The 17,717-nt window shown below is 43.5% G+C and overlaps 1 protein-coding gene across 1 annotated transcript in view; it reads left to right on the forward strand.

Annotated features, from left to right (window-relative positions):
- LOC110961282 (AT-rich interactive domain-containing protein 1B-like) overlaps positions 1–17,717 on the forward strand; it is a 184,839-nt gene that overhangs the window by 125,558 nt on the left and 41,564 nt on the right. The window contains 2 exon segments of the mRNA XM_051957767.1: positions 2,432–2,735; positions 15,790–15,876. Of these exon segments, the coding sequence (XP_051813727.1) occupies positions 2,432–2,735; positions 15,790–15,876 (391 nt within the window).

Raw genomic sequence — 17,717 nt, forward strand, 5'->3', positions numbered from 1 at the left:
ATTACATGCTCCAGGAGCGAATTAAGCGATACAGGACGCCAAGCGGGAGTGGTTGACAGCTATTTGGAGACTCAATGCACAGAGCAATTTGCAGCCCCGAGCCAAACAAATTGGATTTGGGCCACTTTGGATTGGGGCCCCAGATTGTTGGGCGTTGGATCCTCCGACCGCATGCCTGCCTGGCTGGTTAGCTGACTGGCTGGCTTTGATTCTTCACACATGACTATGTAGCACACAGTTAGCCAGGTAATACACTGCTCTGTGGCCGTCGACAAGGATTAAGTGGAGTAAAAGGAGGGCGTGTGTGTTGATAAATGCATTATATTGCTGATGGGGTTTTTACTATTGACATTTTTATATAGTCTGCGGCTGTTAAGCTTTCCCACCTTTTCATGTTATGAAGTGTTGCTACTTTTTTGGTCTTGGGCCACACAGCTGTGCTCAAGTGTGTGTATAATCCAAATGAGCCTAACAGCCTCTAAACGAATTACTGGTACGCATTTTCCCACCCCTAAACTGCCACTGGAAAAGCTGGCAACAGCACCCAATTAGGTGAAATGCAATTATTCCCATCCATTCACACAATTAGCCTGTGGGTTAACAGCCTAGCTGTACATCCGGCTAGCAGTGTTTTGGAAAAGCCATCGCCATGGTTACGCTGACTCTCACGGTAACCCCACCGTGTCAAATGGCATGCACCCGAGGCAGCCGGTCAGTCAGAAAATAACATTCAGTCCTATTGGTGCAGGCAGCGCATTACATCACTCAGCTCAGAATACCGGGTGACTTGATTGGCTGAGACAGGGAGTGGTACCATGGGTGAGGAAGAGAAAGAGAGGGAGAGAGAGACGAAAGCAAGTGCCCCATGTGCTCAGTCGAGCGAGGGTAGATAATGCCAGGCGACAGACTGGCAGGCTGGCAGAGCGGGTGGGCACTCACAGCAGCATGATGGAAAACAAAGGCTTTGTGTGTCACTGCCGAGATCGCATTAACCAAAACAAGCAGCCATGGACAGACTGCCACACTGACTTGGTTGTCTGTTCCACGGGCTAAGCCATGCATGATGGATGGAAAGAGATGGGGGACGCCTGTCTCACTTTTTTATGTGATATTACATGGTGCTAGGGTAATGAGAAAAAGTAGTTTTTGCTGTGACACAGAAGTGATTTTGTGTCAAAGCTGGATGGATTCAAAACACATGCCTTTTCTGACAGCTAGTGCTCTCAAGACGTGCAGGTTTTGGCAGATATTTGTGGTATTTACTCTGGTATGCTAGGACTGAAACCTTGGGGCATTTTCACATGATTTGAATCCGGAAAATATAATGCTGTGACACTGTCCAGTAGCCTATTGTCATGTTATTCTCACGTTGCAACAAGCATGGAAAATAATTTTTAAAAATATGTCAGTATTCTTTTTTCTCTAGTTGTGGAGTTTGGTTTATTTTGATTCTGAGCGCCTGTAGTAAGCTGTGTGTGACTCAGACAGACACATATCTGACTGCGGTGACAGTGACGGTTGCGTGGGGCTCAGGTGGGACAAGAGTGGAGGGTCAACAGGCCTGGCATAGCAGGTAGGATCAGCTGGCATCCACCCACAGCTCCTCCTTTCCCTCCCTGAGCAGGCACCAGCCAGGAGACGGGGGTCACTTACAGGTGACTTCCCCCATAGTCATGTACAGCTGGGGCACAGACGCCGCTCCTTGGATGTGTGTGTGTGTGTGTGTGTGTGTGTGTGTGTGTGTGAGATGTGTGGTTAGTGGGCAGCCATCACATGTCATCACATCTCATCTCATCACATCACATCTGGTCTCCTCTTCACTTCAATCACTGTCTCTCCCCCATCTTTCATTGTCATCTTTCCTCCTCCCGCGCTTTCATGTCGTCTGTATTCTGTCAGCAGTATTATCGGGGATTCTCTGGAATCATTTCAGAAGAGGAAATACCTACTTATCGCGTGCGCACACACAAATCCACAGTCCTCTGCTCACCGCAAGGAATGAAAACTGTAATATGAACTCACCCTTGGTCTGAATGAAAGCCCATTACAATTTATTTTCCACCACAGCCGCCGGTGTAGTGGCTTCGTCCGTGGGATGTTTTTTTGCTCTTATGCCGTATTAACCACTGTCACTGAGACCGAGGTGACGTCTTTTTGAAGATGTGAAAGTCATTTAATCTGTAATTTGTGTTGCATCTTTGCATCCTGTGTTTTTGCTTTGTTAGACTCTGTTATTGTGCGTTTCAGTCCTATTTCCACCATGCAGAAACAGTTGCAGCAGCGCTACTTTAGTATGACATAATTTGCACTGGGAAAATTTTGTGCTTGCTTGAGCTTACATTTAAATGTGCCACCTGCTGCATGTCAGCTCTCATCAAACGCTTGGGTGAGCTTCATAAATACTCACTGCGAGTCTTTTCTTCTGTTCCAGGACCTGTCTGGCTCGATTGATGACCTCCCCACTGGGACGGAGGCCGGTCTGGGCTCGGCCGTCGGCGCTGGGGGCTCCTCCAGCAGCAGCAGCAGTAGCCAAGGGGAGCAGGGAGGCACGAGTAACCAGGGACAGTCACCCTTCTCCCCTCACGCCTCCCCACACCTCCCCAGCCAGAGGAGCGGGCCCTCTCCCTCCCCCGTCGGCTCCCCGGCTGGCTCCACTCAGTCCCAGCAGTCCCGATCGGGCTCTGGACCCATCTCTCCCGCCAGCGGACCCTCAGCCAACAACACCACGGCGCCAGGTAGAGCCACCATTAAAGCCCCTATAAGAATGCGCACGTGTGTGTCTTGATAATCTGATTTTACGTTGATGAAAGGTGCAACTTGGAGCATGATAATTGTGTTAGTTTAATCACCACAAACAAACAAAACTGTCACTGACAAGGTTTGCCTTTGAAACCAGACACTACATTGCATTTGACATCATGTACCGGTGTGTTGGATTCCCTGGGAAATTTGCAAAATTGCTTTACGGCTAAAAGGGAAATTGCTTTGGGCCGCTAAACAAGACACTGCTGTTGGAAAGCAAATTATGCAGCAAAGAGTCACAACGCACAGCAGTCAGCGGAGTCATGTCAGGTGGATTGGCTTTGACAGCTGATGAAAAGCAGCTGTTGCGGCGATCGGGGTGTGGCCAGTTTTTTTTTTTCCCCCAAGTTTAAAATTGATGCAGGGATCATCTTTATGGCAGCAGCATTAGTAAACTTGTTGCTTCTGAAAGCATATCACAGTTCGCTCACCTACGTTTCTGCTTGACCTTTACAACTATATTGCTGTTTCTGTTTTTTTTAAATATGTGCATTTAAAGAGGATCTTAAAAAGGTCATGTAGAAAGCTGATGGGAAATAGGTTTACACATTTCCACAAATAAAAACATGCCAACATTTAAATGTAGAGTGTTGGTGCTGCAGCAGTAGGATAAAGCACCACATGTTTCTATACTCAAACAGCAGGAAAAAACTTTTCCCTAATGAGTGTTTTGATTTAACGTAATTAGCCATAATAATATTGTGTGTTGGACCAGGCCAGATAAAGGTGGCACAATCTTTGTTTAATAGCGTCTCTCTCGCTCTCTTTTTTTTTTTTCTCATTTCCAATCCGCCGTATAATCCGTCCAGATCAATTTTCATTCTGCCAGTTTGGACGGAGAATGAAGCTGAGAACACACTGCGGCAGAAGGCCAAATAATATCAATCCAGCATGTCTAGACTTTGATATCTCTGGTCCATTTGAAATCATAATTCAAACCGCTGAAGAATATTACGGCGTAGTGCCGAGCACTTCATGGAATATGTCTCATTCATTTTCTTCACACAGTTTTTGTCCTCGCATAGTAGAGATTTGTTAAGTCTTTGATCACGGCGTTGTAGAGACGCGTCCCTACATTGCAGTGGAATTTTAATCAAGTCCACCTTCCTACTACCTGTGGATCGCACCAACATTTCTGTCCAGACAACATTTCCCCTCCACTCTGGGTCCTAATGAATTGAGACTGACTGGTTGTGGACGGCCTCCCATCTGATTTGTAGCCTTATCTGAGATATGGCAGGCTAAACAAGACACCAACAGGATTATCAGACAATGCACGGTATGTCTGTCTGTCTCCTGAGGCCATAGCAGAGCACATAACCATTTAGATAAACACTGAGCATTATAAACGAGTGGGGATTTGATTTGCCTCCAACCGGCCTGTGTGTGTGTGTGTGTGTGTGTGTGTGTGTGTGTGTGTGTGTGTGTGTGTGTGTGTGTGTGTGTGTGTGTGTGTGTGTGTGTGTGTGTGTGTGTGTGTGTGTGTGTGTGTGTGTGGCCTCTCCCGTCATCTTGCCACCTCTCTTCCCGACTGAGCGGCTGACCGACACATCAGCATGTCTCAGACCTGTCAGTCACTCTGACGAGGCGGGGCAAAATGTCTTGAGTGAGATCCCGACGCCAGCTCCTCGTCCTCCTCCTCCTCCTCTCCTTCTCCTAGCAGCCGCTTACCAAAGTGATTGACGCTAATGAAAAACTGGGACAGTGGTTTTCCAGGCGCCCGTGCCAAGAATCATGACGAGAATCCGGAATGAGGCGGCAAAGATGGGAAGCGAAACCGATCGCTGGGACGTGATTAATAAGAAAATATTTAAAAATATTCCCCATGCCAAATAAATGGTGATAAAGCGTGGAGCAGTGAGTAACATCTGGCATGTTTTAGCGGCTGTACTACAATCAGTTTGAATTAGATCAAGGAGCAGCCAGCCTAAGAGAGACACAGGAGAACTAATGTGGTTAGCACACATCTGATTACTAACGCTCCGCTTTCTAACACTTCATCACAAGTTAGGACACTTTAGTTAATGTTGTCGTTTTAGTTCGGTGCAAGTCAGTGAGGAGCGAGGAGCACTGCGTGTTGATGTGCGTGCTCACTACTGTTGCTTCTGTGCCCTTACAAAAAAAAAAAACACTTCTTTATTATTCAAACCACTAAATAAACATAATAAGACAAACATTAATAAGCTAATTAATTAGTGCGAGGAACGTGTCTGCAGTAGTTTGAGCTCCAGTCAAGAAAAAGTCAAAACACAACATGTCTCGTTGCTCTGTTGCTCTCTGGTCCATTAAGGCTGCTGTCAGTGGAGAAATTGGAATTGGAGGCTTTTCTAAAATAGATTCTGTTCCTCAGCTGATGTCAAGAGCGGCTGTTTGCTTTTTAGGTGGTATGAAGTTTTTTTGTCCTATTAAACACCATAAAAGCTGCTCTTTGAATGTCACCGCATAATGTTGTAATCCAGTGTTAAATGCTTGTTAGTGTGGCTCTTTACCTTCAAATACAAAAAGCATGTCTGTTTGCAGATTTTGTGCAAGAGTCTACTATGATTAATGATGCAAAAAATAAAGTAGCAGTGATGGCGTAGAGGTGAAGAGGTGTGAGGGAATGAAGATAAGCAAAGCAGTGTCATCTCAAGCTTTGTGTGTGTGTGTGTGTGTGTTTTTGTGCACATACATATGCATGTGTTGCGTTGAGTTGGCCTGTCACTGCTCAGCCTCACATGGCGGAGTGATGCGACATGTCACATGGATGAGCACCCACGTTACCCTTGACAGCGGTCAGAGGAGAGCAATTTCATTATGTCATCCGTTCACCTGGCTGTCACACACACTCTCGAACACACAAACACACACACGCGCGCGCGCGCCAAAGAATAACACAGGAGGCAGGAAGAGCATACATGGAAGCACATTAGAACACATAGAGCCATAAAAACTTTATTTCATGGTTTGACACTTCACATATATTGTTGTCCACATACATCACCTCTGTATACGTGCTCGCTAGGACGAGTGACAGTGTTGTCTGAGTGTGTGTGTGAGAGAGAGAGTCAGACAGAGAGAGAATGAGAGAGAGGGGGAGACTGACAGATTGCCAGCCTATCATACACCCATACACTTGCACAAATCTATCTTGTCAGAGCTCCGCAGCACGCCTGTGATTCCCTCGTCTCCTCACTTCTCCTCTTCTTTCTCCTCCCTCCCTCCCTCCTTCTCTCTCTCTCTCTCTCTCTCTCTCTCTCTCTCTCTCTCTCTCTCTCTCTCTCTCTCTCTCTCTCTCTCTCTCTCTCTCTCTCTCTCTCTCTCTCTCTTTCTCTGTCTCTCCATGAAGCAAATCCAATACACTGTAACATTATCCGGGCCTCGCCTTGCTATTTGGATTCTCTCCCGGAGCCAAAAAGGCACACACAGGGCCAAATTGATTTTCCTGTTGCGCTAGATTTGTGACAGTCGAGCAGAAATCACATTGCTCAACCGCCAAAACTCCCCCTCCTCGTCCTTCCACCTCGTATATGCACACACAGAAACAGACTCTCGTGCACACACACCTACTTCCTCCCAGTGTCTCTGAAGCAATTCGGAGCATCCTCAGAATATTTTTCTCCTTCCACGAGACATCGGGGACGAGGCGGGCAGACGTTTGTCTCTCAGATGGTGTGGCGGGGAGTGGGCGGGCCGATGGGGGAGAGAAGCGAGGTCATCCAGTCAAAGAGCAGAACGCAGGGTCCTGAAAAAGTTCACTCATCAGTCCCTTAGTTAATATCATCCCAGCAGGCACAGAGTTCATCAAAATGCTCATTTGTTTTAGAGCTCTAAAACTTCCTGGATGTTTGCTGTTTGGTTGGAGTGTGCGCACATGAGCTGAGTTGACAAGTTGTCTCCGGGTTGACAGCCTGTCAGTGTGGCGTCACTTCCTGTCAGCCTCAGTGTGACTGTCACTTTTTCCCAAAAGTGTGCCGAAGATGTATCCATTACCGGCCTGAACCTGATACATCCAACTTCACTCGAACTCAGCACACAAACTCAGTTGTCATCGGCTTGAAGCACTGTTGCTGATGGGATGGAGGCGATAAGCCTGTGCACGGTTAAATCCTTCTACCGGCTTCGGCACCGACAAAATTTACTGCAAGGAAAACATGCTGCTCAGATCTAAAAGTAGGGGAAGTTGTCTGAGAAGCAAGCTGTTGCTCCAAAATCTGGTGGGTTGAGATCCTGTAACTATCAAGACTTAGTCATTCATCAACTTCCTGTTGCCATGTGTGTGCATTTGCATTTGTCCCTCAACTCAGTGTATGAGGTCACTACACAGAGAAGCTTAAAGTTATACCATTTATCATAGCCAACAGCTAAAAATAGGAAGAATCACCTGATTTTCAACTTCAATCATGCATGATGTACAGTTCCTTTGAAGAAAATCATCCAAATCCAAGCTGTAATTCAGGATATTTCATAAAAACTAGTGTATTGTACATGCCTTCGACCAGATTCTGTAAAAAAAAACTAAAAATTCTGAGTAGTACTCAGTAGTTTTTCAGCAGAACTGGGCTGAACTGCAGGCTGTGTTTTACGCAAAGCAGATAGAAGATGAAAATAAAACTGAAAATGATCTGTAGTATGTAGTCACTTTTTTTATCCCAGTGTTGGTAACACCTGTTGACATTTGGGAAAACTGTACATGCCCACTAAGAGTTTTTTTCAACTTGCTTTTAAGTAATAGTCAAAGAAATTCAACTTTTTTTCTTGCTCTGTGTGTGTATGGCGTTATAATTGCACCTTACTGCACAAAAGACATTTCTGAGTCCTCCCTGCTTCTAGAGGCATAGAATTCTATATTACAGTAAATAAATGAGCCCACAGCGAGTAAAAATGTGGGCATAAAACGCCCAGATACGGCTTCAGTTTAAAAGGTTAAAGCTAATTTCGTCCCAAGCTTCGTTTTATTGACTTAACTGACCATTTTAACCACTTAGGAAATAAGTAGTAACTTTATATCTGTATCACCATGGTGATCTCTGTGTTTTAGACTGATTGCCTGAATTGACACCAAGCAAACTAGACGGAGGCTGTATTTATACTCATTTTCAGATCTGCGTGGTGATATTTGGTGATATTTTCATCTCTCTATGTGTGCCTGTGTTTACACATTTGTGTCTGTGTGCCTGGCTGCCTTTGAAGGCCAAACTGCAATATTTTTCCACACTGTGCAGCTACTAATTGACACAGAGCACATACGCGCTCCTCCATGGCCCAGCTCGCTCCGTCTGCTGCACAAGATCACAAATACTCCTCTCTCGTTCTTCTGTTTGTCTCGCTCTTTTTTCTCTCTCCACCGAGGTCCTCTGAGGTCCAGTTAACGGTGCCCGACTGCTCTCCCTCCTTCCCTTCGTCCCCTCCTCCTCATCTCTCCTTTTCTCCCTCTTCCATCTCTCTTCACCCCTCCAAGTTTTTTATTTTTCTTCTAAAGAGGTGATTGGAGCTCGCGGGTGAGCGCTCGGGAGAGTTTAAGCTGTTTATCTGCGCCTCGCTTCGAGAGCTTCCGGGGCCTAGAAAAGGACAGAGAGGTCAGGGCAAGTGGAGGAGAGAGAGGGGAAGAAGGGATAGATAGAGGGTGGGAGAGAAGGCCAAACCTGTCCAATTTGTTAGCTCAAGGGTCCTTCTGTACCAGTCTCCTGCAAACGGTTTCATATACGCTCTTGTCCTTTACATCAACCCCCAGCTTAGCCTGTGTTTGCATCATTTTTATTTAAAAAAATAATAATTTCTATCTCTAATTATGGTAATGAGAACCACAGGAAGAAATAGAACAATTTCACAGAGGTCCCTCTTTGGGGGTCAAAGGTCACGCATTAGCCTTTCATGCCAAAAGTTGGCCACTTAGAAAACAATGTCAGTCCACGATGACAGAGAAAACTCATTTTCTAACTGGAAAATATCAGACCAGAAACGATGCCACAGGGATGTTCAACCGAAACTTGAATTTTTCTTCTGCTTGTGGTGAAAGTTATTACAAGAAAGCAGTGGTAGGGGCTGAGGGGGTGAGTTTTTGTGCGAGTGTGTTTTACAGTGTGGGGTGTGCGGAGCCGGGCGAGTTTTCTAGTCACACCACTCCCTAAGAGGCTGCGTGGTGGGAACAGCGCCTCTGGCTGTCCCTGTCCCTCTCTCTTTCTCTCATTATTTTTATCGTGCTCGCTTTTTCTTATGTTCCCTCTTGTGTCTCTCGTTCCCTCGTCCCCACCCTCTCCTCCCCATCTCTGTTTGTCTCTGCTTTCTTCGCTCAGAGCGTTGCTGTGGTACAGGCCTCCCACCGAGGAACAAGGCTGAATTTTCCATCCACATTTCTGCCTCTGTTCCTCCCTCTTATTTCTCCACATCTCTCCTCCAGCTCTTTTTCCTCTACTTCTGTCCTCCTTTTTGTTTCTCCCCCTTCTTCATCCCAACCACACATCAACCCCACCACCAACATCCACCCAACTCTTTCCCCCTCCTCCCCTCCTCTCGTCTCCCACAATCCCTCTGTCTCCTCCTGATGGCTGCTCGTGTTCGAAGTGAAACAGCAAAAATGCCCTCCCCACAGGCATTATATTCACAAAGCACACCGTCGGCCAAAACAGGGAAAAAAGGAGAAGAAAACGGCACCTGCTTGCTGCGTTAGCCATTTAGAGAAATCCCATTCTAACTCTGTCCGACTGGAAAACCCTAACCGGAGCATAGTGTGCAATTATTTTCCCTCCCCAACACCTATTTTCTTGCTTTCTCTCACTCCATCGCTCTCTCTCCCCCGCATCCTGCTTGCTATTTTTTTTAGCTTAAGCTGCAGTTTTGCTTTACTTACAGTTGCTACTCAGCGTTGGAAGTAATGAGGATCTTGGGAGAGCGCTTGTTTTGCGAGCCACGGCAGGCCTGCTTTCGTCCCCTACAGGGAGAGTTAACTGGCATTAGCCCCCGGCTTGGAGAGACATTGACTCGCACCCATTGAGATCTAAACCACCATTATTGGAGCCCGCTGTTTATCTGCCTCTTTCCCCTAAAGACACGGCAAACGGGGGATATTACCTTAGTGTGTGTGTGTGTGTCTGTGTGTTAGTTGGCTGGTGTAGGTGTGTGTGCATTTATAGCCTTAGGGTTGTATTAAGAGATGGTGCTGAAGCAGCCCTTTCTCTGTATTCTGTGCCAGTCTATTAGGGCTCGCCACAGTTACCTCACTTTAGCAAAAATGGCACTCACCGAGGGGGTCTGCATTTGTGAGAAACAGTTAGGAAGTGTGCGAGCATGTGTGTGTGTGCATGTAGGAAAGCAAAGACACTTAATGCATCCTTGCACATACATGTATCTGCACACCTTTGCAAGCGTGTCAAAACACGCTAACACACGCCCGCGCCTCTCTTTTATCCGCAATTAAAAAGTCTTTTCATTGAATCCCTGGTTGACTTTTCTTCATTGACATTACACACACACATACACACCTAGTTCCTGAGCTTAATATTTCCAGGGCCCTGAAACAAAACAGAAATATGGCCACAAGTGCTCTCCCTCAGCTTTGAACTTCACCAGTATTTGCGTTTGAAACCCTGATGAAAAAAAGCTTCAAAGACCACACTCCCTCTCTTCAAAGGAGACTCAGGGTTGCCTCGACAGTCCTTGTGGAAGAGAAATTTAAAATGTGCATTGGGTTTTTAGCAAGGAGCATTATCTCCCCCCTCCAAAAAAAAAACCTGCAATGAACTCCCACTACTTTTGGCCCTGCCTCCGTGTATCATGAGAAAAGAGTCGAAAATGGTCGTGTTTGCTAAGTGGCTTTTTACAAAGAGGAAATTACAGTGATTTGGCTCTTCAGCTGCATCCCAAAGAGCATCCCCAGTCTAGATGTCTTCCTTCCTGGTCTTCGTGCTGCAGGTCCCGTCCTTCTAAGCCTCCATCAGCGTCAAATCTTTGAAACCCAGTGGGTCAGTGTTCGGGACAAACATTTGTACAGGTGCACTCTCTGATGTTTGAAGGCAAAAATCACAGATTATCCAGGTGCCACGTAGAATTTTTTCAGAAGAAAAAGACCAGTTGCAATTAAAAACACATCTACCTGGCGTCTTTGATACTCTGCTCTTGTTATTTTAAAGGAAATATATGTGGATGTGAGCGACAGTGTGTTATTTCCATGCATGTAGCTGATTTTAAAGGCGTAAATTACAGACGGTGGATAAAGATGCGGGGTGAGACAGCAGGACAACGAGATGTTGCCACATCACTGACTGTTACATGTGCTAATTATTATAGAGCACCCATGGGAACACTGAAAGAGAAGCACGCAGAAAGAAGAAAAATGTGAATCAAGGACAAACTCAAGCACATACACATGGAAAATAAGCATAGTTTAAAGAAACTAAAAAGCACAAAAAAAGATACAAGAATGATCGAAATATTCCATCTCCTTCAACACAGTCATATTCATGTGTAAGCACTGAGATTTTGAAAGAAAAACTAAATATATCATGTAATTACTGGAAAAGCTTTTAGACCGTATGTTTATTTTTATAATAAAAAAATGCATGTTAAAAAGTTACATATCTCTCATAGTTACAGCCAAATATGAAACTGCATAAACACACACAGCAGTAAGAGGAGGAAGATGACCTGAAGCATTGTGGAAGCATTTCCATACCATTTATTTGTTTTTACATTTCCATTCATAGCAGAGAGTTTTTTTTCCTGTGGACAGAGAAAGGTATACAGTCAACTCCTGCTGACATTTAGCTCCTCTCCCCTCTCTGCTCTCTCTCGGCAGCACACGGAGAAGAACTGCACGTCAAAGATTCAGCATATGAATTATTAATAGTGTGGATTAAAAGTGCCAGGACTCACTGTGGAGCCTGTTTGTTTTATTTGGACGTAATTATTTAATGGCACCTTGTTAAAAATGATAGTGAGGAGATGAGAGGAGAGGAGAGGAGAGGAGAGAGGCTGGGGAGGAACGGAAGAGAAGAAAATGTGAGAAGAGGCTTTGTTTGGACAGTAATTGGTAGTGAAATAATTACGAAGTGCACAAAGTTTACTCTTTCATTGGAAAGGAAGAAGGAAGGAAGGGTGAGGCCTTGTTGTGCTCAACTGTGCTACTGCTTCTCTCTCATCTGATTTTCAATTTTCTTTTCCGGAACAAGGTTCTCTGTTGCTTGTCTTTCTTCTTTTGCCCTATTGGTTTTCATTTTTCTATTTCTCACACATACATAGACTCGTGCATATGTCTTGGCATTAATTTCATCTGTGGTGACAGTTTACATGGGTATGTGGAGGGGGTAGTGGAGCATGGAGGGCACTGTTCCCTGTTTCTACCTTCACAGTGGCATGCATCCACACACATACCCAGACACACATACAGTACAAGCTGCTGCCGCTACCACTCTGCCATCCAAACAAACAGAGTCTGACAGCAAAGCTGGTGCCTGGCATGCATCCCTGCACACACACACACACACACACACACACACACACACACACACACACACACACACATACACAGAGCTAGCCTTTATCGTAGGGTCCACTTCCACAGTTTAAGGGTTCAGTAAACTCCTGCGAGCATCCTTCATCTCTCACTTCCCACCCATCTAAACCTGGGCTGCAGATAAATCTGTCCCTCTGGCAACAAGCGTCCATGACCCTTTGCGAGACGCTTTAGGCTTCTCCAACCCGACACACAAACACATAATATACACAGTGAAGCGGAACGCATTAGAGCACACATGCAGTTTGGAGGAAGCATTTTCCCACATGCACACATACAGGTTATTATATAATTTCGGGACTTTTTGTAACATTGTTGACAGGTGTCATAGTTGACATTTTTTGCTGTTTTCAGGCCTAAAACCAACATAGCCGCCTATACCCAAACACCACATGACACTTTTAGAGAAAGATTCTTCTAAATATTATATATACAATTGAGTGAAATTGAAAGTTATTAATGAAGATTTTGTAGTAAACCTGTTGACATGCCATAAACCCACACTTGACTCACACACTACTTTATATTAAATAACTCAGAAAGCATTGGAGTCTTGCCGGTCTTTTGTTCAGGAGGAAATGACTGAATGTGGAGCAGGTCATGTGATCTGGAATTAACACACTTCCTTGACACAGACACAATTTCTTATTTTCCATATAAAATTTGATATATTGCCAAAAAAGAAACATTTTAGTGATATCCAGTCATTTTTTGCCAATAAGTGATTGTTTCCATAATAAATAATTACGGAATTTGTAAAGACATGATCATAATAAACTGAAAAAGCTTTATTTTTTTTACTTTTGATGAAAATGGATGCCAGATATATCCCATGAACTTCAAAAGTCCCTCAATTATACACTGACCCATGTGCACGTATACTTGTACGTGAGTGTTTCCATTATTGTTTCCATTATACAGCCCGTACTACTTCAGTACTACTTTGATTTTTACCACTACTTTCTATCGCAGACGAAATTTCATGCAACTACGTTTTTAGCAGGTACAGTAAACATGCTTTAAACACGCAACCAGCCTGATAAACATGACGCTTTAAATATATTCAACTTCCAACACTTCATAAAATAGGTAATGTTTCACTCACACTCTACCAGAGGTGGAAGAAGATCCTTTACTTCAGTAAAACAGTGTAGAAATGTTCTGTGGCAAAAAAAAAAAAAAAATTTGTCACGCAATTAAATTTATACTTAAGTAAAAGTGCAAAAGTATTAGCATCAAAATGTACTTCAAGCACTGATTATGCAGAATGGCACATTTCATAATAATCATAATCATAATTTCAATTATTGATGCATTAATGTCTCCATCACTTTAACGTTAAAACCAGTAAAGGTGATTTAGCTACTTTATTATCTGCCGGGTAGATTGCGAATTCCCCCTCGAGGATCAATATGGTTTTATCTTCCTGGATAATATTACATCATGATTTATTTGTTGATGAGATTTGGTGTTATTAATCAACAACAGATGTAGTTCAGCGAAAAGCACAATATTTGCCTCTGGATTGTTGTAGAAATAAGTATAACAAAAGGAGAAAATGGAAATGAGTAACTAGTGCTTGAGAAAATGTACTTTAGATTTGCACAAGATGAAAATGTTATAGTTAAATATGATAATCCTCCATAAATGGACTGTACTGTATGCATTAATAAGTATTTAGAAATGGACTATTTCACATTATACATTGTTTTACTTTTTAACTTACGTTTTGTTTTGAATTAAAAGGTTTTACTTGTAATGGAGTGTGTGTTATTGCAGCTTTAACTTAAGCAGCGGATCTGGTTATTTCTTTCACTGCTGCTAAATGCACACAGTACAGCAAGTGGATGGTATTTCTAGCATTATCTCACAGTTGCTTCAACGTTCACACAGCAACATTTCCCATTGCCCCCTGCACCACGGTGACAGGCTAACTAATCGAATATTCTCTCTTTGAAGCAGCGCCGCTGGATCTATTCATGTGTGAGGCAGGAGGTCTGTGTGCGTGAATATTTCAGCTTCATATCCTATGTGCCTTTGTGTTCTTACGTGTGTTTCTTTGTGTGCTCGAGTGTGTTTGTTTACACTTGTTTGTGCAATTACTTTGCATGTTATGTGTGTGTGCACGCGTGTGCTTGTGTGTGAGTAGGCGGCGGGTGGATGGAAATGTTGTTTATGCATTTTTATGCAAAGCAATTATGTTGACTTAATTGGGTTTGTTTATGTGGAGAGCGTGTCACCTCCAGTCATGTATTACTGCTGCCGTGGACACGTCACACACACACACACACACACACTCACACTTACATGTATATACACACACAGTTCTCAAAACAGCACACGTTCCACTGAGTGATTGAATAATGTGAAGTGTTTCCTCTATAATAAGGGATTTATATTCACTGTGAGTTTTAAGGACACTGTAGCAACAAAATTGTGTTAATACAGCACTCTAACTGTACTTCATATGTATCATCCCGAGTAAACAATCACTTCTGGCACATATTCCTATTTCTATCAAGGCAAATAAAGCCTTATACTGTAGTAGTAAAAATATGTAGTGACAATCATGCGTTTCCCTCACGTCGGAGCTTGCTGTGTGTCATTTAAATGACATTTAAGCGCCGAATTGTCCACCTCATCAGCAGAAATGTACATGAAGAGCGAAAAAACAAACCAGTTATCGCCTCGTCTTTTCCTCTCATCATTTTCACCGGCCTGAATCCAAAGATAAAAGGTTAATTTGCCATCTTTCTCCTTCCTCTAGGCCAAATCAATCCACCGTAGTCTCTGTCTGCCATTGTCCTAATCAGACCCTCAACTCACTATTGGATTTCAATGGAACAGGCGCTTCCCAAAGACCTGCAAAACCACCTAATCAATGGTCCTCAAATGGCTCTGGTTTTCTATAGGGGATCGCTCTGGTTTTAATGCTTACACAAGGAAGTGGCAGAGGGTCCAATGACTTGATATGTCCTCTGGAAGTGCATTTGTCATTTAGCTAATAGCGAATCACAAACAACTTCATGTATAGCAATTGTGCTGAGCTCTCAGTGCGCCCGTAAAGGCTAAATTTGGCATCAGACCTCATGACCCAATCAATCGATGCTCAAGAAACAAAGCCAGGGCAGCTTCAGTCAAAACAAAACAAAAACTCCTGCCTAATACTGATCCCTCTGCGTTTTTCTTTCAACATTCAAACGGCAGAAAACTTTTTGAACCACGTACTTTTGTGGCAGTGAAAGAAATGCAGAGACAAAAGTGGTCCTTCAAAGCTTAATTGTGACATCAGTTTGTGCAGTTTTTCTTCAAAGCAAATATAAAACCATTTTCTGTTGACCTCACTTTCATCCAAAGGAGGGAATACAATTCATGCAAAGCATTTTCTTTTAATGTGACAGCTTTTGTTACAAAGACAGGATGGAACCATTGTGAGGCTAAAATGTGTTGGTGCCACACAGGGACCTGAATTTTCATACTTCACTGTGGTTCTGCAGGTTCCACTATGGCCCCACAGAGCTCTGGAAACGGACCAGATGGAGCCCACCCGCCAATCACACGCTCACCTATGGCTCAGGAGAGAGGTACGTGTGTGTGCTAGCCAATGGCAAACATTTGGTGTTTGACCTTGTCTGGTGGAGTCTTCAAGGAGTAGACAGAGATTAGTGTGTGTACATGTGTGCGTTTAGGACATGCTCTTTATCAAGTACACATGTCCTTAGAAGACCCAGTTTATACACTCTAGTCTTTGTGCTGTACAGAAATACTTTCCATTGTTCCTTTACATCTCACAGCAGTCAGGAGGCCATAATGAACAGAAAATAGAAATGGTATTTTCACACAGCTCACAGAATAACAGTGGCTGTAATGAGAGATTTCCTCGGGGAATAAGAGGATTTGGAATGCAAGATGTTACCACAGAGATGTGAACAAACAATTTGACTTGAATTTACACACTGTCTCTGATGAAAATCACGTCTTTCTTTGTCTCGTTAATGTGTCTATATGGTGATCTTTCAAAATCATAAGCAAAATACGCAGTTGAGGACATGACTGAGTATTCCCACTGTTAAACTGCAGTGTACTGATGACACTGATGATGATGTTTCCAAAACACAGATTCAGACTTGGACAGTTTCCTGTCATCTTGTGGGTGGGACTTTCCATGTAGTTATTTTTCTCCACAATCTGTTTCTGGTTTTTATTACAGCTTGTATTGCAAAGGGTAGTTTGACAGTGTTTAAACAGAATCACAGGTGAGCTGGTGTGCTTGAGTTGCAGTGAGTGGGGATGGGTGGGTGGAGAAAGATGCAGGAACTTCATAGAACCGCACATTTTTAAGGAAGCAATAATGTCATGTGACATCTAATGCATTTCATCCGTTAGCATATGACCGTTTACAGAGCAGATGCTGCTTATACTATAATCATTGAAAGTGACGTGACAGCTGAATGTAAGTAGTGCCACAGAGATCTGTTAATGTAAAAACTAACCTTCTCCTATTTATAGTATTTTACAGGAGATTTAAATTAAACTACCAGTATACACGAAAAGACTATTTTGTGTCAAACAGGACTTGACTTAAAAGTTTTGATTACCCCATCTGCATTTATTTGATAGTATCTGCTGTCAAGTGCTTAGTAACTTATTTACTATGCCAAGGAATGCGGTGGAGTTATGTGACAATCAGCGTACGTTTGTCCTTCGGTGTGTTTGTCTGTCTGTGTGCTACATTACTCAAAAACAGACTAACGGATTTGGATGAAATTTTCGGGAAAGGTCAGAAATGACAGAAGGACCAAGTGATGAGATTTTAGGAGTGATGCATCTTATAGTCTAGATCAACAAATTTCTTAAAGATTTCTGTATCATTGAGAGGTAGTGGCACAGTGTAACTATGACTACAAGCGAACACTACGTCAGCTGCCTGCTGATGATCAAATGATTGCAGTCATACTAAAAATCAAACGTTGCACACTTATCAGGACTTCTCCATCAGAAATGATACTAGGAACAGCTGATTAAACTGTGGGGGTGTTTCCGAGTGCCATCAATTCCTGTTGCCCGCTACATATTTAGGTCATACAATTCGGTATCCGTACAAAACATACATATACATAACACATACCTGTGCTCAGGGAAAGATCATTTTGTTTGTGAGTACATCTTTTTCAAGATTTCAGCCATCGGAAATGATACAACAGATGAGCAGCCTTGGCGTAGTACAGCGCTCTCAGAGTGCTTTTCTTGTTTCTTAAAAGCTCTGCTGTAGTCTGTTGATGTTAGCGTATCAATATTATGCACTTGCACTCCTTGGAAAACAGGGTCCAGAAACCAGACGCAACAATCTCCAATTCCAAAGCTCATCTTCTTGTTTTACTACAACCCTACGCTGTACATGTCCTGCGATGTATCCACAAGAACA

The sequence above is a fragment of the Acanthochromis polyacanthus genome, chromosome 1, assembly GCF_021347895.1.
Source record: "Acanthochromis polyacanthus isolate Apoly-LR-REF ecotype Palm Island chromosome 1, KAUST_Apoly_ChrSc, whole genome shotgun sequence".
Classification (NCBI taxonomy): domain Eukaryota; kingdom Metazoa; phylum Chordata; class Actinopteri; family Pomacentridae; genus Acanthochromis; species Acanthochromis polyacanthus.